The following is a 22,693-nucleotide window of genomic DNA, read 5'->3' as shown; positions in this document are numbered from 1 at the left end:
CTGGGCAAGGGACCTTTCCAGACCCCTTTAGCTTAGAGCTCTTATAACTAAGGCAAAGCTGTCTCTGTAAAAAGCAGCTAGAGCCACAAGTGGGACTGTTCACAGAGAAAGCTCCAAATCCTTCCCTTTTGAAACATACAATTCTAAACACTAAGCATTATTTTCAAATGAATCTTTCATGACAGAATTAGGTGCTCATAGAAAAGCAGAATAAGATACTTGTATATAAACGGCCAAAGACAGGCAGGTTGCTGCACTCCCTCTTCGGTGATACAGACTCCTTGCTGCAAAGGGGAGACCAAACCACCATGTCAAATGGGACTGTCCCTCCACATAGGTGGTCCTACTAGATCCCTGCATTGACTCACTGATCCTCAGAGCACCGGATCTCACCATTTCACTTGACACATTCACTGCGACATCCAAGCTTGGAATGAAGCCAATCTCATTCCTTTCTAGCTCCCCTGCTTTTACCTGTCTGGTTTATCAGTGCAGAAGCCTAGATTAATCACCAATGTTCCCATGTTCCCTGACACTTGAGTGCAATTCCCACTTGTCACCAGTCGCTCCCTCTAGACAAGCAAGGTCCTCTCAGCAAATTCAGCGACCCCACGTACCTGTTTTAACCATGAGGTTCCTGGAGAGCCGGCAGTCCAGGGGAGGGGCTGCAGTCATGTTAGCGAAAGCGGCTGCTGCCGTGGTTTCGGGATGAGCAGAGGTACTTTCCACGGGAGCAGGGCTTAGCCTAGTTGTTTTCGCTGATGCTGTAATAGATGTCAAAGCTGCTGTAATTGTCAGTGGGTATGGGGTTGATGTTTTGGTCATTTCTGAGCTTGGGAACTTCTGGGTGCCAGTGGCTGTTGTTTCTATCTGCCTTGGTACGTGTGCTGTGGGTGCAAGCGTGGAAGCCGTGACTGTGCTGCTTTTAGGGGTTATGAGCATAGCTGTCATGTCCATGGGTGATGCAGTTGTGTTTTTTGTTGCAAAAGGAAACTCTGTATGTGTTCCTACTGAGCTTATGTCTGGTGACAGTTTTGTGGCAGTGTTATTTTTTGTTAGTGTCAGTATGGGTGTGCTTAAAGCCATCACAGATGGCAAAGACGTGTTTTCAGTGCCTAGAAAAGAGAAGGAAGAAGCTGGCACTGGTGAAGCTGGAGATGTTTTTCTTGTTAGTGGTTTTGCTTCTGAAGTTCCTACTGTAGGTATTGCACCAGAAGATACGCCAGATAACACTGTAATGACAGAATGGGTAAAGTTGGTTGTTGTCAAAAAAGGAGAAGTTAGCTGTGTTGGTGATGCATGGACAGAAGTTATGATGACTGACTGCAGATCACTGGTGGTAGGGGTTTGCAATGGGATGCCCTCAGTATCTTTATTAGATATATTACTGAGAACTAGGCTATGTTTTATAGCACTTGTGTCCCACTCCTCCTCACTAAAGACAGCTGGATTCTTGTCAGCCGTAAGCAAATAACCAGAGGACTCTAACTGGTTATCTGCAAATTCTGGCAAATTCCCAGAACTGATGTCATCTTCTGTAACAAAACTCTGGAAGAGCCTTGACCTAGAAGGCTTGGTGACAGGAGAGGGGAAGTCAGTCAGCCATACGCTGTGGACGCTTTCATTGCTAGCTGCAACAGTCAAGTTGTTGAGATGAAAAGGCAGTGCTGGTGGTGTGCCTAAGGTTTTTGTCAGTAATGCAATCTTTCCAGCACCAGTTGTTTGTGATTCTAGAGAGTGAGGGAAAGCACCTGTATCATTAACAGAAAGCACATGTAAATGAAGAGGTGCTTCATACTGTGCACTGCTATTAATGTCTCCATTAGTATAGAAATTAGCAATGTTTTCAGCTGTGCTTCCACGCATTTTTTGCAGGGGGTCTGGCACTGTCAGAGTGGTAGCAAGGGATGAATGCTGAACAGGAGATGTTTTCAGTGCAAACACATCTGCATCAAATTTTGGAAAACTATTCATCTTTGTTCCAGCCAAGTGTGAATCTGAAATGTTCTGACTAGAGTTTGCATATGTATGGTTTGCTGAAGGGGTGGTGAGAAGTGGTTGCTTATTTGTATTAATTTTCTTTTGCAGACTTAAAATTACTGAGTGTGGTGCGTGGTACTCGGTTTCCAATGGAAAAGTACTTGGAAGGACTTCTCTTATTGATGTTTTGACTGAAGCTTTTACTGAAGGAATAGTAACGCCAGCTGAAGGCAGCAGCTTTGTATCAGTCCACGTAGAAGCTGAAGTTCCAGCTTCAGGAGAGTTGACAGGGTCTAAATTGCTTTCAGAGTCTGCATCCAAATTTCCAGAAAAGCTGGAGCTGTGCCTGTCCATCACCGTTGTCACAGAAATGAATGGTGGCAGCAGACCCCACACTAGAGGCATGACAGAAGTGAGTGGCTTCCTATCAACTGAATACAAAGTCTGATCAGAGGTTAAATGGTTTAAAGCTCTTGGAGATGAATATTCTGCATGTGGTGTCACAACAGTGGATATCCTCCTCTTTCTGTTCCCGTTTGCAGTTACATTTGGACTTTCTGCACCTCCAGGTGAAAGATGTGCAGTCACAAAGATATTAGTAACAGATGTATTTGTGGTAGCAGTTTCAGGTTTTAAAAGGCCTCTATTGGAAGTAACTGAGGGAACTGCAGCTAGATCAGGACTAGGTGTGGCTGTTTCCAAAACAGTGGCTAGTATCTTTGATCCTCTGGGGATGTTACTGATTTGGATATCTGGAGAAACTTTGGAAAGCTGAGCTTTGTAAGGCAAAACACTACTAGCATTAAAGTTCATAGTTGTGTTTGCTGTCACACCTCTTCTGAAAGGCAGTTTTGCTGATTTTGCCACAGGAAAGGTATCAGAGGTTGGGAGAGTTTGTGCAGAAGCAGTTGGCAACTGAGTGTGGTTCACGTGATTAGGTCCATCAGCCAGGTCTTCTGCAAAAGTCTGATTCAGAGCCCCCACCGAGTGCTGAGAGAAAACAGTCAAAGGGATTTGCAAAATATCCTCATTAGCTGCTGCTGCACTGGGACTGTTTGTGTGTCCTACCCTAGTAAAGGTGTCATTTGTCTCTGTTAGCAAGGGAGACCTTGTGCTTGTTGAAAAGGGGTGTTTTGCATTTCTAGACAGAAAACCTGTTTCACTCCTAAATGCTTGTTCTGGCAGCACTGCATTGTGAGTGTGCTTTGCATCTGGAATAAGTGATCTCAGCAGTGAAAGGGAAGCTGTGCTCTCTGTTGAGCTGGAGACCTCAGCCAGGCTCTCAGAAGATGATGACATGAAAGGCACACTGGTACAACTTGTAGTGCAATTAGTCACTGATGTGGAAGACTGAGGATGACTCATTTCAGGTATTAGATGTGGAGTACCCACAGAATGGAAGTCTGATGTAGGAACCTCTGCTTTATCCTGAAAAACTGGTGATGACAGAAGAGTGTTACCACTGTTTCTGTCAGGCAGCATTACCTTAAATGGCTGGCTGGTTGGTTTTACTCCAGTAGAAGACACATTGTACATACTCTCATTAGGAAACCATGACTGGCTTCTGGAATTTACTGACAGAGAAGACTGAGATGTTTTTGACATAGAAATACCAGAGTACAGAGACAAAACTGGAGACCTTTTCCCTGTGAAATGCACTGTTGTCAGTCCAAAGAAATGGACAGGAGTGATACCCGTGAACAACTCAGGACCCTTTCTGTGGTTCACTGCACTGGGATGTACTACAGTGACCATGTTTAGAGGGCTAGATCTGCTTTCACTAACCTGTGAGCTGGCTGAATCTGTGAAGAAACCTTCAGGATCTGCAGACAAAGTGACTTTGATGGGCAGTACAGCTGGTTTAGAAAAGTTAATGGTATGAGGTGACTGGATTACCAATGAAGAGAATGATGGTGATGGAATAGCAGCAAGCATGTCTGATCCTGATGTGCTTTCCTTTGAAATGGAAGGTGTTTCTAATGGTATTAGCTGGAATGGCACAACTGTACTCAGATGTGTCACTGATGGTGCAGTGGACAATGTGGCAAACATACCAAGTAGAGGCAAACCTGATACAGCAGCTGTTTCATCTGCATCTTGAGATGATGACCTTAGAGGGGACTCAGCTGAAACTTCAGCAGGCTCCTGGAACGCACTGTTTCCGCTGCCTTGATAAAGAGTGGGCAACAGATGAGTTTCATCCAAAGCTCTGGTACGTGTGCCAGTCAGCGTTGTTTTAATCATTTGAAGCAAGTTTGCATTCTCCAAAGTTTGTCCCATAGAAATGTCAGCTATTGAGGAAGTCTTAGCTTCTGAGGAAGGCTGTGTCGGTGAGAGGATAGATCTCCAGTTAGGAAAAGATCCTGCAGATGGAGCAACATTGATAGGCTGTTGCCAGATACCTGTAAAGTAATAAATAAAATGAGTGCATTCTTTCCCAGAAAGATAAGGAGTTGTCTCATTTTGACAAATCACCACACAAAATGTGTTGCTTTGTTCAGTAAAATTAGTTAACATTTTTGGTTTTTATTCAAAGGGGATAAAAATCCAGAGAATCCTGAAAGAACCCCAAATCCAGGAAAAGGTACAATGTGGTAGATTAGAAAGTCCTCAAGTCATTTCAGCTGACAGAAGAATAAGAAAAGTTTCCTAAACCATACTATTTCAAAACATACTTTTAACTAGGATGGCTCAATGTACTAAAAGACATCTTCTGAAGCTTAGGACAATTCTTGAGGTTATTATCAGTCACCCTGGTCAAACTATTATGTAAGAAGATGGGTGTAGGAGCAGCATAGAAAGGGAATAGATTCTGACAACCAAGCTTCACTGACTTGGCATGCAGTCTGACATGGGAATAGAGTCAGCATTGGCTTAGTTCCTGTAGGATGCATCTGGAGGTGCTCATCTTGCCAGTTCTAATAATGCATGCAATTATAGACACAAAAGGAAGAAAATAAAACAGGGGTGAACATGAGGGAAGGAGGGTAAGATCCAAGACAAATTAGGAAATTAAACTTCTCTTTGATATGTGCAGATGTGCAACACACCATTTCAAACACCAGTTTATTCTACATTCAACACCATGATGTTTCCAGGCTTTGTTTTCCTCAAATGATTACAGTTATTCTAAAATTGTAACATGGGAACTCTCACATTCTTACTAATTTAAAGATTAAGATTCACCAAGAGTAAAATTTAAGTTGTTTTTTTTTCCCCTCCCCTCCAACAAGATAATAGATTGAAACTCAGTACTGGCACTTGCTACCACGCCAAGCTGTGTCCCCTTGCATAGCTAAATAGAGGCACAATACAGAGCTAATCCCTGCCCTCCAGCTGCAGCACATCTGGATCAGGCAGAGGATGCCTCCAGTGTAATGGCATGAAAAAGCTAGCAGGGGCAGACCCTGAGATACGTGGTTATACAATGAGCTGGACATTAGTTCCAGCCTCCACTGAACCCAAGCGTCAACAGAGCAAATGACACAAAAGGCAAGCTGCCCACATCAACAGGAACCAGCAGCAGCACACCAGCCAGTGCAATAAAGGAAAGTGGGTCATGCTGCACCTATTTAAAGCAAAGTTTCTTTTGATATCCTTGGGCTACACCACCTGTCATCCATACATACAGGCCAAAGTAGATGTTTAGAGTAGCTCCTTCAGGCTCCTGTGTGCATTCAACAGGAGTATGTTGAAATTATGTTCAGCACAGCAATGTCACACACACACAAAACCCAAACAAACAAACAAAACCCAACAAATATAAGCAGACTACAGATTGCCCCTTTTATCTCTGTATTTAAAGGCTTTCTTAAGTCATAATGAAGAATGGCCACTATTATCTTTCCTCCACTTAAATGGAAGTATGAATATAGAATCCAAAAGCAGTTTTTTTAAGGGGAGCAGCCAGCTCTAGGATGGATAACAGAACAGAGCTCTGCCTTCCTAGCAACCAAAAAAAGTCCCCAGACCTTTCACCTAATAAAAACTAACTTGCACACCAACATTTTAGAGAAAAGGTAGACACACACAGGGCAACCTATAGCAATGGGAGATAAACAGGCTAATGGAAAGCCCAACCAGCCTTTAGGAAACTGCACCGGAAGATCAGCAAGCTGGACAGGAGACTGCAGAGTTCCCCAGGGACCCTGATCCCCACCAGGAGAGGTCTGCAGCAGACTTAAGTATTTGCAGCATAGCTGCTGCTATGTCATTGGGGGATGAAATGGCTGGTGAGGCCCAATTTCTGATACTCTACATGCTCTACCGTATGGTGGGAAGTACACTGTGATTTAGACTGTGCTTTGGTTGCTTTTTCTTCCCTGTTACAGTCAGGTGGCTTTTTAGCAGAAGAAGAAAGAAGGAAAGAAGAAGGAAAGACCTGTATCATGCTCAACTGGAATGGATTGAAACATGTGCTTGAAATTAAGAACTAAAAGATGTGCTTTGCAAAATCAGGCCTTAAGCAACTTGCAGTTTAAATTTCTGTGAGGCCATCTCAGCTGATGAAGTCAAAATTTCTTGATCTGCTAAACTTCCAGCTGTCTTGTTTTACCTCTGGTCTGAAAGCTCATACTGAAAAGTGAGGACAAAGTCTTCACATGGGACTTCTAGGACTTGAGTTTGCTAAGTACTAAAGGGGAGTTAACAAGTCAGTGTTTTCCTGCTTTCTAGAACAGCAAAATCTATCTACATCAATCCATACACAGTCTGCATTACTCCTCACATCTTTCTTCACACTTTGGTTTTATGAGTAGTGAGACAATATAAACCTGAAGTAGCACTGAACTGATGGATGCAGCATGCAAAAGGCAAAGCTATCTTCTCAATACATGGAGTTTAAACCAAAGTACATATACTTCACTTGAGAATCAACAGCTACAGATCTGTTTCAAATACTGTGCAAACCACGAGTGTATCATGGAAAAAGGGCAGACATGGGAAAATTCCTCTATGTATATCAACAGCTGAAAACACTATGAAAGAAGACGACCAATTCAAATCAACGTGGAAGTTGTGATGAGAACTCCATCCAGCATACATTCTGTACTAAGTCATAGGAATGTTTGTGCACCTTCCCCTCTCTCACAGAGATTCCCTTTGGGAACCAAGGAAAATACACCAGCATCAAAGCTTTCCATCAAGAACAACCTTTTAGCTATGAAATGAAAAATACAAGGCTATAATGAAAAAGTAATACTCTCTCACTTTCATGTCCTGCCTTCATTGCTTAGCCAGCTCAGATGTAAGCTGCTGGGTTTCAGGAGAGCAGAGCAGGGCTTGCAAATGCTTCACGGCTGTCACCAGTATTGCTTCAAGAGCCGACAGACTGGTGTGACTTGTACTGAGTGCCAGCCTTGCCTGGGGGTTAAACGTGTCTGCTTCCCACACAGGCAGCTCTGCTGGGATGCTCTAATTGTGTCCAGCAAGCAGGGATGGGACTGAAGAGCAGTGTAAGAGACAATAGATTAGCCAGGCTCCTGTTGTGGAGGAAGCAACTCTGCCTCCTGCAGTTCCAGCTGCATCATCTGCATGTTGTATTTACAGAGCAGATGTTGAGCTGGATCATTAGGAAATGCAGGAAAGAAGAGCATGGCAGAGGAGGAATTTATGGCCATGCAGGGCAGCAGGAAAATTACATGTCATCATATGGAAACCAGAAAACGCAATGCAGGGGTCTTGTCCATGCTCCTGATGGGTGTACCTGTTACCATTTCTGCTGGAGTTTATCAGATAATTCAGTCACAGAACTGAAGAGAATTAAGCACATGTCTTTATTTTCATTTTTATTGCTTATTCAGCAACACTTAGGATCAATGATTTTGTGAGCCTGACAGCCTGCTTTAACACACTGCTTATCTATTTATTTGCAACCACACATTTATACAAACTTTTCTAAAGGAACAGTGTTTATTCAGGGAAGTTTAGACAGCCACTGTTGGCATCAGCATAAATGATTTAATGAACCATGTAGCAAAAAAAATTCAAGGTCATCTGGGAATGTGCAATACTAAAGCTGCCAGTTCTTATGATTTTACCTTGTGTCTTTACAATATTTGAGGTTGTTGGGTTTTTGGTGGTGTTTTTTCTTTTCTGGGGGAAAAACAAACCAAACCAAACCCAAACAAAAAGAACCATCCCTTAAGTGAAACAGACTGTATTAGCATTTCAGCTTTTATTCTTTACATGAAAACTGAATTCTTGTGGTTGTGGGATAAAAGAAAACAAAACCATTTTAAAGTCACATGATTTTAAAGCAAATTACCTTTTTGGAGGACTAATTTATTTTTTTTGGGGGGTGGGTGGGGGGGAGGGCAGGGGCAAACTGATCTGCTTAGATTCTTTGGGAGCTAAGCACAGCAAATATGAACTCAGTTTTTCCACTAGCAGTTACAAGCCCACAAATAGTACAGCTTTCTTCTTATATGCAATAGAAATGCATTTTCTTAACTACAAGCTACTCTTTTAATAAAGCTTTCAGACTTTAAGCTCACCCTGCAAAAAATCAGATGCAGGGGGAGGATGAAGAGGATCCCTGCTAAAAGCAATGTAGATTATTCTACAAAGGAAAGAAATATATAAAAATATAATCTCCAGAACTTTATAAAAGAAACAACATGCTTTGAAAAGGTTGAACTGTACACCAAATTACATAATATGATGTATTTTGACATGCTGGTTGGGTAATTGTGAATGTTCCCTTGAGCCAAAAAGCTTTCTGCTCACCAAACCAAGCACATCTTCAAGGTAATCTTTTTTGCACATAACATTTCAGGCTGCAACTTCCAAGCAGAGAAGACCCTCTGGACTATGCTGTGCCAGCATTAGCACAGCAACTCACTTAACCTACCACTGTGGCAACAGCTTCCGCCACCCCATTTGAAACTCCACTCCCCCATCGGAGGGGAGACACCTGAATTGGAGCCTCAGCAAGGGCTGAGCAACCTAAACACCAGTATGTAGGTGCTTGTTCCTTTAGTACAGCTGGTGCTAGAGCCTCCAGCAGAGCAATGGTAACAAGCAGGTTGGTGGCACAAGCATCATTAGTCACTACTACTGCTAATTTAGCACATGGGGGTTACTCCACTGAGTGCTGCTTGTTTTACAGACCAGCAAGCCTGGAAGAAGAGAGGGCTTGGATTGCTGCATGTTGTAGACCAAAACAGTTTCAGAGAAGAAAATTAAATCCAGGAATTGGTGATTATCACAGCATCAGCTCTACCTGATATGTATAAACACTAGAGGCATCATCTGTGGAAGGATACTTTATATGGCTGTAGCTAAGCAGTGTGCAACCCAAATACCTGACACTGTCCAGACTTCTTAATTTCAACCTTTTTCATCTATTTCAGAGCTTTGCAGTTACAGTTACCTGATGCAACATATATGCAAGTGCCAAGGCCAGGGGAGGAGGAACTCTCTGTGCTTTCCAGTGACTATTTCAGGCCAAGACCCAAAGGGCAGAGAGGAAGGCCATGCCCTGGAGCACCCCTTTGCTCACCCCAAGGGGATGTGGAGGTAGAGCCTCTTTGGACTCTACCCCGCCAAGGGAACCAGAAGTTAATCCTCTCAAAGGAGAGATAGAGTCTCAGGTGCCGTGTATGCAGGATCAATACAAGGATAGAAGTTTCCACAAAGTCTTTTGCTACTCTCAAGCTCTTTCCACTGCCTGTGGCCTCTGACTGTACCGAAGGATAAAAGGATGAAGACCAGGAAAGAAATGTCATGCACAGAAGCATCCTGCTTTCTGTCTGCACAGCACTCAGTACTGCCCCTCTGAAAACATCTTCAAAGTATGATAGTCATTGCTCTTAAGAAAAATGGTTCTTCTTTTTTTTTTTTTTTAAATCTACAAATCAGTCAGATACTGAATCAATATCTGATTGATTTTTAGATTGGAAAAATTCCTGGTCACACTGAAGGGAGTGTTTGAAAAGACCACTCAATATTTGAAGTAGAATAAATCATACAGCTTTGATCTAAAATGCAACAAGAAAAACCAAGTCCAAATTCTATCCTCTCCAAATTTTGCACCAAACAACAAAGGTTTATCCATCTTAGTATACAATGTGATTTCTGAATCAAAAAAAAAGTAAAATCTATTACTTGTCCCCAGAATGCACAAAGGTTAAATCAGTGAATGTTTAAGATCCACTTCCATGAATGAGCTAACAGACAAATATTAAGTCAAAATGTGGCACATCTTTCTTGGAGGATCCTCTTAATGTCAGTGAATGAGACTACAAACATCAGCTTTTGCTGAGAAGGAGTCCACATACAATGGATTTTTTTTTTCCTTATATTAGAAAAACTATATCCCTGAGCAGGCTTGACAGCACTGAAGGCAGGGAATAGCACAGACCGCTGCTTTCTAGGGCTCTGGTGTTTTGTTGTTGGGTTCCGCCCCCTGCTTCCACTTCAACACACAAAAACTAAGAAGAAAGCTCTATACTAATCATCTTAATTTGCTCTTTCTTAGGTACTAGAATATCACAATTTATAATTTTAAAGGAAATCCCTTAAAAAAAAAAAGAGCTTCACTTTTTAATCCAGCATTTCCCTTTGATCTCTGCTTTTTACAAATGGATGAACATCTCTCAGTTGGAGGGAAATCACTTTCCTATGAAGGAAACTTTCCTTTTCCAGGGAGGTGCCAAAGACCTTCCTGAGGTCAAGTCAGGACAATGGAGCAGCAGCTTTTCCAAACAACAAATCAGCCTGCAACTTTGCTATGACCTGCAGTCATAGGACACTCAACATGAAGTACATTACACATTACAATTAAAAATTAGATCTTACTAAACTGTGCATATCAGCTAGGTAATGAATTCTTAAGCTCCTTGCCTGCTCTGCAGTAGATGAGGACTTGGCACAGGCCAGAAACTATCATGCAAATGTTTAAAATTTATTTCCATTTTCTATTACTTCCACTGTGCTTTGCACAGCTCATTGGCCTTTATTTGCAGGATCTCTTCTTTGCTGCATAAAAGTGGCAATCGCTCAAGTTTATAGCGATACCTTGGCTCATTTCACTTTCTTGCCTCCTGGAAATCACTGCAGGTACTTGTCTGACAGGACACCACCACTACCAGTAATTAAAAAATGTTTAAAAAATCAGCCATCCCCAGTGACAGAGCACAAGAGACTAAAAGCACAAAGCAGGAGTCCAGTCCCTGTTGGTGAATAGGTTGAAAACTGCCTAGTTAAATCTAACTTTTCAGTCATTAATTAAAATCCCAAAGAAATGTTTTACAAATACAAATATATGACATCCTTTCCTGAATCTGAAAAATACATAGAAACATTGGCAGACTGTGGAGGTCCCAAGAATGCTGGAGAAATACCTCAGCTCCCAGCCCAGCTCCAGGCTCCCCATGAGCACATTCAGACCATCACCAGGACACAGGTACCTGCATCTGCTCCTCACTTATTTCCCTGAAAATCTGATGGGCAACTCTTCATCATTCAGGAAAAGCCTCATCCCTCAGATGGCAAGCTCTGGCCCATGCAGGCTGTACTCCTGCACTTCTCTTCATGTGTTTTATATTTTAGACTTGCTCAGTATTTAATTTACAGTAATCAACATGCAAGTACAGTCATCAAACAGAGCAAACCCAAAGCTCACAAAGACCCAAACACAAGGACAGGGCAGGTAGATGTAGAATAGAATAGAATAGAATAGAATAGAATAGAATAGAATAGAATAGAATAGAATAGAATAGAATAGAATAGAATAGAATAGACCTTCAAGATCATCGCGTCCAACCCTTCAACCAATCCAACCCACCCAAACAACTAACCCATGGCACCAAGCACCCCATCAAGTCTCCTCCTGAAAACCTCCAATGACAGTGCCTCCACCACCTCCCCGGGCAGCCCATTCCATAGCGCAATCACTCTCTCTGTATAGAACTTCTTCCTAACATTCAACATTCAACCCCTGGCACAGCCTGAGACTGTGTCCTCTTGTTCTGGTACTGGCTGCCTGGGAGAAGAGACCATCATCAGCCTGTCTACAACCTCCCTTCAGGTAGTTGTAGAGAGTGATAAGGTCACCCCTGAGTCTCCTCTTCTCCAGGCTAAGCAATGCCAGCTCCCTCAGCCTCTCCTCATATGGCTTGTGTTCCAAACTGCTCACCAACTTTGTTGCCCTTCTCTGGACTCACTCCAGCAAGTCAACAAGTACTTATAGGCTGTAGCTCTGCTCTTGCATTGGTTGCCTAAACGTGAAAAATGTCACTACTGATCAGTGATGTGGTATTAAAAAGTTGATTCTTTTTCCTAAGACAAAGTTATTGACATTTTCTGTCAACTAATTAGACAACAACTTCTCTCTGAAATGACAGGAGTACTAAAAAACACAACAACAATAATAATTTAAAAAAAAGGACCACTGCTACAGGCACAATCATATTTTAGTAATAGCTGAAGTCACTTTTCATTGTCACACCAGTAAATATTTAATGGTTAGCAAAGGGAACAGCTGGTTTCTCAAAAACAAGATGCACTGCCTGGAACAAAGGGTGTTACTAGAAAGAAAAGAGGATATTTCCAGATGGTATCTGACCAGCACTGCACAAGTTGGTAGATCTCCTAATTTAAATCTCCAAAGTACTACAGAAAGGTTTGGGGCTCATGATAGAAAACCATTAAAACACTCCCTCTGAAAAGTTTAAAACAAGTGAAATAAGACATATTTTTCTTCCATAGCAGTCTGGTTTGCTTGGCTGTCTTCTGCTGTGCTTTAGTTCATGGGTCTCACGTGCTCCATCATTGCACATGCACATTTACAGAACTGTAAAAATGGCTCTGGTAGGAAAACTACTAATATTGTTTCCCCCTTAGATCCCCAGCTGAAAATCTTCTTTCCAATTTCTAATGTAGCTCAGAACAAAACTACAAAAAAAAAAAAGCCTGGCTCTGTGACCCACTTTGGGTACTGCTACAATGCTACACATGATTCCTGTTCTTTCATAAGATTTTGTTCTCTAAAAATTTCTGGAAGCTATTTCCAAAAACAGCCTAACCAAACCAGACTCTAATTTCTTTCCAACCACTCAGTTAATCTTTAGAGACATGCATGGTCACTTTTGAGAAAAAGAGAAGGACTATGCCCTGATATTCAGACAAGCTTTTCCTTTGTCTGAATATGCAAACACTTGGCATTTCTGCAAGGATAACTGAATAGGTGGATTTTAAAGCTCTCAGGCTAATCAGGGCTTTAGGAGCATTACTACTACACTGTCAAACACATGCACTATACAGCATTTAAGGTTTTCTATTAATCTGCTCTCTGCTGGTATTGCTGTTGAAATGAGATCATTCCAGTGAGATGGGGACATCTGGGGGAAACTAATCAACACAGAGTATTAAAAAAAAATGAAAGCAAGCTATATGAAAAGGTATGAAGGAAGAAGGTGCTAAAACTGTCAGGATGTGCAGTCAGTCATTACTCTTACTATCAATTAAGAGTTGCTGAGGTATCAAACTACCACTGTTGAGATTAGAGTGCCTCACGCTACAAAAAAGAAATCCTGACCATCCGAGGCTTTGCTCCAGGTAAGATGAGAAGCATAAGGTGAAAGTTTCTTCCCACAACCATTCTGACAGGTGACTTATTGCACAGATCAGGGCAGCACTTACACAAATTGTTTCAGTCAGATTTATGCCACTTCCAGGGACTTTTTCAATACCCACTTTTCCTCACTGTCAAGATTTACTGGCCTGGATGCCATGAAAATGAGGACCTGTGTGCACAAACACAGCCACAGAGGTAACATGGCATACTTATCAGAAGTAATTTTCACTCAAAGATAACTGCTCTTCTTTCATCAATCAGGACATTGCAGTAAACTGATGACTTCATGGATGAACCACCATTAAGCAGAACTAAAACTGTGCATACAGTAAAGAGTTAAAGTGTGACTGCTGAGCATATTGGGGGGGGAAAAGTAAATCAGAAGAGGCTCACAGGCTCACACTTGCACAAGTGTGTGTATTTTTTAATGATATCCATTTGGCTCAGATATGTCTCCCTTGTGATTTTTGAAATTCTTTCCACAAATGGCACTGCTTTGCCACCTTCTCTTCTGTCTGTTCTCCCCTGTAAGCCCCCAAAGCTGCATTAGCACAGGCTGTGAGACCCACCCTGCTCACCAACAGCTCTCAAAACTACACCAACTGCCTGCTTTCGTGCCCCTTTGTAATGCTCTGAGAGCCATGAGTAGAAGACTGGATGACCTGCAGAGCAAAGGCAAGCCAGCACAGAGTTAATGCAGAATTAGAGCTTCTTGGGCAAAAGTTTGTCAAGCAGAAAGTCTTTTTGCACAACAGCAAAGGAATTTAGCTGTAGGGGGGAAATACTAAAAAAAAGTTAAAAATCATCACCAGGAGACATTCTGGATTCACAATTATTTATGGCCAAGGCCAGTTCAGATCCAAGCATCAGCAACAGATCCCCAGTGATGACCCAAAATGTTCATTTGCATCTGTGTAACCCAAGCATGCCAAGAACACCATTCTCAAAGCAGTCCCTCAACCTGCTGGAGACTCCTTTGGCCCCAGGAGAGGGACAGAAGAGACCTTGGTGTCTCAGCTACAAGGCAGGTGCTATTTTGAATTACCTTACACCGAAGGCATATGCTTCATTTGCAGGAGTAAGCAGAACTGAGATTGTAAATTCTGGTCACAGCCAAAAGGTTTGTCTTGTTGACTTGCTCATTAATTTCTTTCTCCTGGTTTTACTAAAACTGATTAGAATCTTAAATAAAGACTAATAATTCATGCCATTCTTCACTGGCTACTGCTTTTTCATTATCAGGTGATACCTAAAGTAGTACAAGGGATGTATCCAGAATTCCAATTAAAAAAACTAAACTATAACAATTTTCTGCACAAATCAAAAACCTGTCACCTCAGAAACTGTAATTTCAAAGTAATAAATAGACTTCAGCCACACTCCCTTTCTGCAACCCACCAGACACCATGTTTCTCGTCCAAAAGCTTCTTTTATTGCAGCGATTATTTAAAATTCTGCCTAGGCATATATTGAAAGGTTAACAGCAACAAAAATAAATTTTGACAACAGAACATGGTGTATTGCATGACTTACTAGCATCAATCACAGCATCTCAGTTTGCAGCTATCACTGTAAGGCTGCATTGCTATGAAAAATTGCTTGCTGGCAGAACGAAATTTAGCTTGAAGCTAAAAAATTAATGGTACGCATTTATCCCCACGATGAAGAAACAATGCTGTACCACAGCACTGGATGGAAAAGGGAACCTAAACTACAGGGTGAGCCAGGGTATGTTTAAGCTCTGGCTCCCTGTGTGTGACTAGTTGCATTCTGTCATGAGAGCACAATTTTCCTATCACCCAACTAAGGTTTTGAACAGCAGGAGAGGGAAAAAGAAGACCAGGAGCTTATCCAACCTGCCAATTCAATTCGTTTATGAAGACTATTTCAATCAAGATATGGCCTTTCTTGCTACTCCACTTGGGTTTTTTTTAATTATATAAATACATTCCAACCTGTTGTAAACATAGTAAAGCTAATCCCTCGTGCCCTGAACCCACTGCTGTCACTTGCATTTTTATAAAGCAAGCACAAAGCTCATTTAAACTCCAGTCACTTCATACCCTTTCGTCACAGGAGAGGACAAAGTGCTAGCATTTTATCTTGACTCCTGTTTTAAAGCCCATTCTTTCTACAGCAGTTCTATAAATCAGCTTTAATGCAAACAAGAATAAACACTTATCTTCTGATCTGACAGCACTGTGAACTTGCTTGGCACAGCTGCAAACAGCTGCAAGAGCAGCAGGGCAGGGATGCATCAGACCCACTGCAACTGTACGTGCTTCAGCAATTAACTGCATCTCAAACCCACTGAGCAAGGGGCAGGAGGTGCCCTTGAAAATGTGGGTATTGTTTAAAACCCAAGAAATAGTGTTTACATTTTGATTGATTGATTGATTGATTGATTCTAGCCACAAGGCTAACAAGACACAGGAAATCTAGATGAGAAATCCGAGATCACTCAGCAGTACAAGCAGTCAGGCCAGATGTAAAAGACATGGAAAGCAGTACATGGATCCAACTACAGGGAAGTTATACATTCTGAATTCCACCAAGAAATATAGTTATTTTTATCTATTTCTGAAGCTCCTGGCTGTAGCTTTTTTTTCCCCTGTAAGCTACTTTTTAATTGCCTTCACTCTCCAGGCATCACCATCCATCATGTAGATCCAAACACATTAAGAATCAGTAACAAAGTGTAATATATCTATATATGCAAGTAATCTAGGCAGAAGAAAAACAGCCCCAATTTAAAATGTTATACTCAGCAGATCAACATACAGTATCTAGAAAAGGTATTGAGTAGATTACAGACAGCAGATTCAAATAGGAGACTGCTTCCCTGCTCACGAAATCTAATTTACCAAGAACAACATAATGGATGCAGTGTAATTACTGTAACTGTCAACATCAAAGTCTTTGAAATCTCTTGGCACTATCATATGTAAAAAGAAATCTTCAGAAACTATTTAATTGTAAATGCACATTAGTCATGCTGTCACACTGCCTAGCATCACACAACGTGCCTAGAGGTATGCATTTTGGATACTCAAGAAATTCCATAGCAAGCTAAGTGAAAAAAACATTTGGGAGGCAACAAACACCATCCAGTGAGTCCCCCCCAGTGCGGCGAAGGGCTCCATGATTAAAAACAAATTAGCATGTGCAGTCTTCTGTGAGAGTTCAGGCATTCTGCACTGCAATGCTTCAAGCGCTGAACTGACTTGCAGCCAAACCATGCTTGCTGTGGGAATTTATGGGAACACTCACCAGCGATTTAACTGCAACTTCCCTCACACCAAAACTAGTCCTTCGTGGCCTGCAGTTTCTTCAAGTGTGGTCCCTCTGCTGGGATGCAGACTAAATTCCAGACCCAGTCACAAAAACAGAGCAACCTGATTTCCTGAGCTGCATACCCCTAGCAGTGGCCTGAGGCTGCTCATCACTTGACAGATAAGCCATTTCTACAAAGACTGTGGAACTGGTGTCCCCAAAGTATGATGCTAAATACATGCCTTTCAGCTATTTGGCCTAAAGCATATCTGTTGCTGAACACAGCAATTAATCTCTAAGAAAATAAAGATATAAATGGAGGAGGAGGGAATGAAGACTATTTTGCTCCTATGAGATTTCTTCTCACCATGCCTCTACAATGAGGTCACTAAACAGTAATATAAAATTTTGCACATGTACACAGCATTAAAGATTTATATGGTAGCTTGGTCTCCAGCTTCAGAAATACATAAACACATTAATGCAATATGAAGGATTCTCAGAGATTTATCATAGTGCTAGGGGCCTTGAAAGTGTTTTATTTTGTTTCTTCCCCCTCTCACCAGCCTCACAATGCCCAGTAATCCCAGTTACTATCAAGAGGGCTTCAGACTCTCATCCCTCTTGTAGTTCAGAGGGAGACAGCAACCAAACTCACAAGGAAAATGCCACCATGCCATGATTTAAGGCCAGGCAAGCAATACTGAAATACACTGTGGAAGAGAGTTGCAATGATGACACCTGGAAGGCAACAAGGAGCAAAGTAATGGCATGGGAAAGGCAGCACCCAGCAGCAAAAACAGGGGATGGAGCACCCACCACCCAAAGGCTGAATGTTAGGAAGAAGTTCTTCATAGAAAGAGTGATTGGCCATTGGCATGCGCTGTCCAGGGAGGTGGTGGAGTCACCATCACTGGAGGTACTTAGGAAGAGACTGGATGGGGCGCTTGGTGCCATGGTTTAGTTGATTAGATGGTGTTGGATGATAGGTTGGACTCAGTGATCTCAAAGGTCTTTTCCAACCTGCTTAATTCTATTCTATTCTACTCTATTCTATTCTATTCTATTCTATTCTATTCTATTCTATTCTATTCTATTCTATTCCATTCCATTCCATTCCATTCCATTCCATTCCATTCCAAGAAAGGGCAAAGTATCTGGGGGATTTCTGGCAGCATAAAACAGGCATGAAACTAGAAAGCTTTGCTAACTGTTTTAGGCTACTGCAACTGACTGAAGTCAGTCGTGGTGTTTTGAAACATGGCTCACTGACTTGGAAAGTGCAGCAAGAGCAGTTATGTGCACATAAATCATACAGTCTTCAAAAGAGAGGCTTAGTTTGCAAGCTAGTCATTAGATGAAGTGGCTGAAAATAATTTTCTAAACACCTAATAAGGACATGGCATTTACAAGCTGTCAGGCACACAACAATCAACATGTTCATGCAGAGCACAGATATTTGTCCTCTGTGATTTCTCCTTTCAAAAATAATAAATTAAAAATATTTTTTCAGTAACATTTAGATATTGTGCTGCTCTTTTCAAAATTTAATCATTTTTCTCACCCTAAACAAAAAAAAAACCAAGTCCTGAGTACATCCCTCCTTCGAGTAGACAACTGAGCAAGATTTAATACTGAAGTGACACCAGCTTGTGAAAATAAATATACTTGATTTGCAAGCATATGCTGGACTGAAACTGTGCTGGATTTAAAATCAGGCCAGAAAAATCCAGGGTGTGATTCCAAACCAGCTGAGGAGGATAATGGAGAATAATTTTATTCTATTTTATTTGGAATTTGAAACAGCAAGTTTTAATTATTTAATCCATTTAAACCATTTGTTTAAAAAAAAAATCACAAGGAAACACTTCCAAAAATAAGCATTTTAAATTTTCATTTTTAAAGAAAACTTTCTTTTTTTTTTCTTTCTTTTTGTTTTTAGGCAAGCTTAGAGAATAAGTAATCTGAATATAAATAACAGGAAGATTTAGTTAAACATTCTTTTGCATGTCAATCTGAAACACTTGTGAGAGGGCTGATTGACTCAAAATGGAGATGTTATGGAAGTTCATCTGAAGCAAATTGCCTTTTTTCTTCCCCTGGTTTGGCCAGAGTGAAAACAAGAGGGCCCATTACTCTTCTAAAGCACTTGGATTAGATAGTTTGCTTACTCACATAATGCCATATATTCTCATTAGGTAAAGACAAAATAATCCATCTCCTAGTGAAGAACCACATTTTGCTGCAAATAGTGTTTACTGAAAGGTTGAATGTTGGACTGTTATTGCTGTAGGCTCCTATCTGTAGCCTCAGGAATATGGAAGTGAAGTATGAGCAGTGGAACAAAAGGCATACATACCTGCAGCAAGAGTGTCAAAACATCCTAGATTAAAAGCACTTGGCATTTGTAACCAGAGCCTTGTTCTGCCCTTGGCTCAGACCTAGGCATCTTCCCTATGCTCCAGGACCCACACAGAAAGATCTCCTGGAGACTTCTCACTTTTGCTCTCAGCTGAGAGGAGTCATGGATGCTCTGAGAGCTGGGCCATTAAAGCACTCTCTGTCCTACAACACCTTACAGAGCAGTCCTCCTTAAATGTTTGCGATTGGTGTCTCAAGTCAGGCCATAGACCCAACAATTAGAAGAAACCAGCCCATGTCCAACATAAACTTATACTGCAGTGCCAGATGCAAAACACAGCAGTGAATTTGAAACAGTGGTAAGAAAGAGCATCAGATATTGTCAACAGGACAAGCTATGCGGATAAGAGATCATTAGGTTAACTCCCTATTAAATGTGAAAGTTAGCATTATCTTAACACACGCACACACACAAGACACACACACACACCCAAGCTGCATCAGTCCAAGTTTAACAAAGGCACTGCTAACCACAGACACCCAAAAACATGATATATGTATTGCTATGTAACTACCACATAGCACAGTGCAGCAAGCACAGCTTTGGGACCATCCACTTCAAGTCCTCAAGCCTGCCAGCATTCTTTGATGTTTATGGCCAAGCTCTCTCTAGCAGCTGACCTCCAGCCTCTGGGTTAGCAAACGTCCTCTCCTACCCCTCCCTTGGAGAAGGTTCTCACTACGCTTGACTGTGCCCATTAACTGCAACACAAACAAGCCCAACCTTTGACCCTCTCACAGTAACAGCTTCTAGCAAACAATGTGGAAATCAGCTAATGGTTATAAATTGAGCTTGTTGACACCTAAATAGACTCACGGAAGGGAAATACATATTTCTATATATAATCGCTCTGACTCGGATGCTCATTTTGGATACAGATCTATTAAGAAACCATTAACTATCAAAACTGATGTGTTTGTACACTGGAAATAAAACCAGATCATTCACAGAAAAAGGCTAGGGTGAGAGAAAACAAATATTTTCTTCTGACAAATGGAATAAAGTTGCTGCGTTTCTACTGAAAGCAAGAACAAACTTTCCTGCACACAGAGGGGCAAGATTTTACAAAGTATTCACCCAGAACTAATGTCACAGTGCTAATTCCCAGTGGCTGCTCATTAAAATTTCATGGCATTAAAAGATAGGGCATAAAAATACATATTTTCATAAATTCTTGAAATGACAGCAGATGAAGAATTGTCTCTCAGGATCTCACTCAAGAGAATAAGAGTTACAAGTGGAAGACTGATAGAACGGCTTTCTTCTAAAATGGCTAAGTCTGTACAAGATTGTATCACCCCTGCTCTTTAGTTTGAATTTGGTGATCACCCCAAATTCCAAACTGGATTAAGCAGCTGTGGCCAAGCATACCATGCAACAGGAGAAGCAGAAGGACAATTGCCCTGCTTCGCCCTTCCTACACTAATTTAACAAGGTAATTATTTTACCTAGAACCACAAGGAGGAACAAAACAGTATCTGCTTTACATTACAAAGGGAAAGTGCTTTTGCATGCCCAGTTGTCTGAAACATTCTCATGAAAGACCCAGAAGAGAGCAGCCACTCCTGTTCACACACCCTCTAGCCATCAGCTTTGTAAATTCTGCCTGGGGTTTAACAGAGTTTATCCAGATTTTCTGTGGCACACTCTCGTCTTTCTGCTCTCCAGCACAAATCTTGATTAACTTTAAAACCAGTACTGTGCCATGAGTGAAGTCATGGCCAGCTGATTTGCATGACTTTGGAGAGAGATGGTTTGGTATTCTTTTCCCCTGGCTCTAGCTAAGTAACCCAGCCTCCACACAGCATCTGCTTCACACTGCAATGACCATTTTTCTCCTGCTAGTTCATGCTGCAAAACAAATTTCTCCTCTAGGACAGATACTTCCCCAGCCTGAAATGCTACATATGTTCCCAAAGTACCAGCAGAAGCCCTTTAGGAAGCTGCCACGCTGGCCACAATCTATGGGTCATACACCTCACAGCAGGCATAGATCACCCTGGAGCCTGAAGTGAAAAAAGGGAAGGAAAATCAAGCCACATGAATAAAACCAATACTTACTTTTATTTCAGAACTGGTCTATACAAGCTGCTGTCTTGAATCCAACAGAAAATTCATCCTTTACTAAACCCACATCATTTCTTTCAGGGATAGAAGCAGAGAGTGTGGCACAAGGTAAGAACACAGAGATCAGAGCATCACTGCTTCTACAGAACGTCCCACAGCAGAGTCCTACAGAATGCGTGCACCGAAATGACAGGAAAAGGAACTTCAAGAGGCAGGCACTCAATTTTGGACTGATTCAAGATGGAGAAAATTTACAGCTCAATCCTCCAAAGCACTTAGAAGGTCAAATACATTCATATTTATCATCAACCTGCTTACCCACTGAAAGCTACATGTTCCTTTTACTGGTGTAAGAGTGAAGTGATATGACACGTGCTTGTTAAATTTGCTTCTAAATGAAAGTACAACTTTTTTTGTAACTTACTTCAAAAGAATATATAATGCACTCATTTCTTCCATGTATCACTATGAATCCACAGACAATTGCAGATTGACAGGTCCTGGGAATACCATCTCAAATTCCTCAGAAAAAAAGTACATAGCAACTGACAATCTTTTTTTTAGACTATTAAAATATTGTTCTTTCTTTTCAGTTTACCAGGCATAATGCATGCCAATTCATGAGGCAGAAGTAGGCTTGTTTTCCCATTATCATTAATGGTTCCCCATGATTCCTTAGCAAATTAGAAGTAATTTTAAAATCATCTGCCACTTGTACTGGGAAAACAACACAAGAAAGTAGCAAATACTGCTTTTCTAGAGAGAAGTCATTTCATTGTGGACACACTGACTGATTGTTGTGCGCATGCAAAGGTCAAAGCACAAATACATCTTGATGATAGTTTACATTTTTGGTTTCCTTAAAGCCTGAAGAAACTTAAGGACAGAGTAATCCACACAAGTCTGAGGTGAAGTGGTTATACAAGTCTGAACTGTCAGCATCACAAGCCCGTTCCCTCCGCCTTTTGCTTCTAGTGTCAGTTCATCACTGCAACTCCGTGGTGGGGCGCATTTATTTTGTCACAGTGCCAGGTGGAGTTTTTGACTCTACTACCAGTTCAAACAAACAATGGCCAAATTGAATCTTTTATGTGCTTAGACCAAAGACCCAGAGATGCTCAAATGTCATCAAAGGGTAGTAGTACCAGCCACATTTCAGGCAGACAACCGGAAGCTCAGTTATGGTAGTAAACACACCTTGGTGCAGAGATGGTACATTTAATGCTTGACTGACAAATACACAAAAATATTTGTTATTCTTTTAAATATTAATTATTTACCTTTTTAATTAGTAGTCATATCAAGACACAAAATCTTTAGAAATGCTGATCTGACTTGCAGGACAATCATGCATTTTCTTTTACTCCCTGAAT

General features: G+C 41.4%; 1 protein-coding gene across 7 annotated transcripts in view; it reads right to left on the bottom strand.

Annotated features, from left to right (window-relative positions):
* The window catches only part of KIAA1549L (KIAA1549 like), a 113,195-nt gene that overhangs the window by 58,795 nt on the left and 31,707 nt on the right, over nt 1–22,693 (bottom strand). For 5 of the 7 annotated variants that reach the window (XR_010988498.1, XM_068147888.1, XM_068147891.1 and 2 more), the window contains exons 2-3: nt 4,050–4,382; nt 618–1,232 (exon numbers count right to left, since the gene is read on the bottom strand). Coding sequence is in view for 6 of the 7 variants with exons in the window: in XM_068147888.1 (XP_068003989.1) it covers nt 618–1,232; nt 4,050–4,382 (948 nt within the window). In the remaining variant the exon portion in view is untranslated. Of the gene's footprint in view, nt 1–617; nt 1,233–4,034; nt 4,383–22,693 lie in introns of all 7 variants that reach the window. The other 2 variants (XM_068147892.1, XM_068147893.1) reach the window with 2 other exon arrangements.

Source organism: Melanerpes formicivorus, unplaced genomic scaffold (genome assembly GCF_026170545.1).
Source record: "Melanerpes formicivorus ecotype bairdi unplaced genomic scaffold, bMelFor1.0.p_v2 SCAF_16, whole genome shotgun sequence".
NCBI classification, from domain to species: domain Eukaryota; kingdom Metazoa; phylum Chordata; class Aves; order Piciformes; family Picidae; genus Melanerpes; species Melanerpes formicivorus.
Note: the sequence above shows the minus strand (reverse complement) of the source record. Positions and strands in the feature narration are given on the sequence as shown.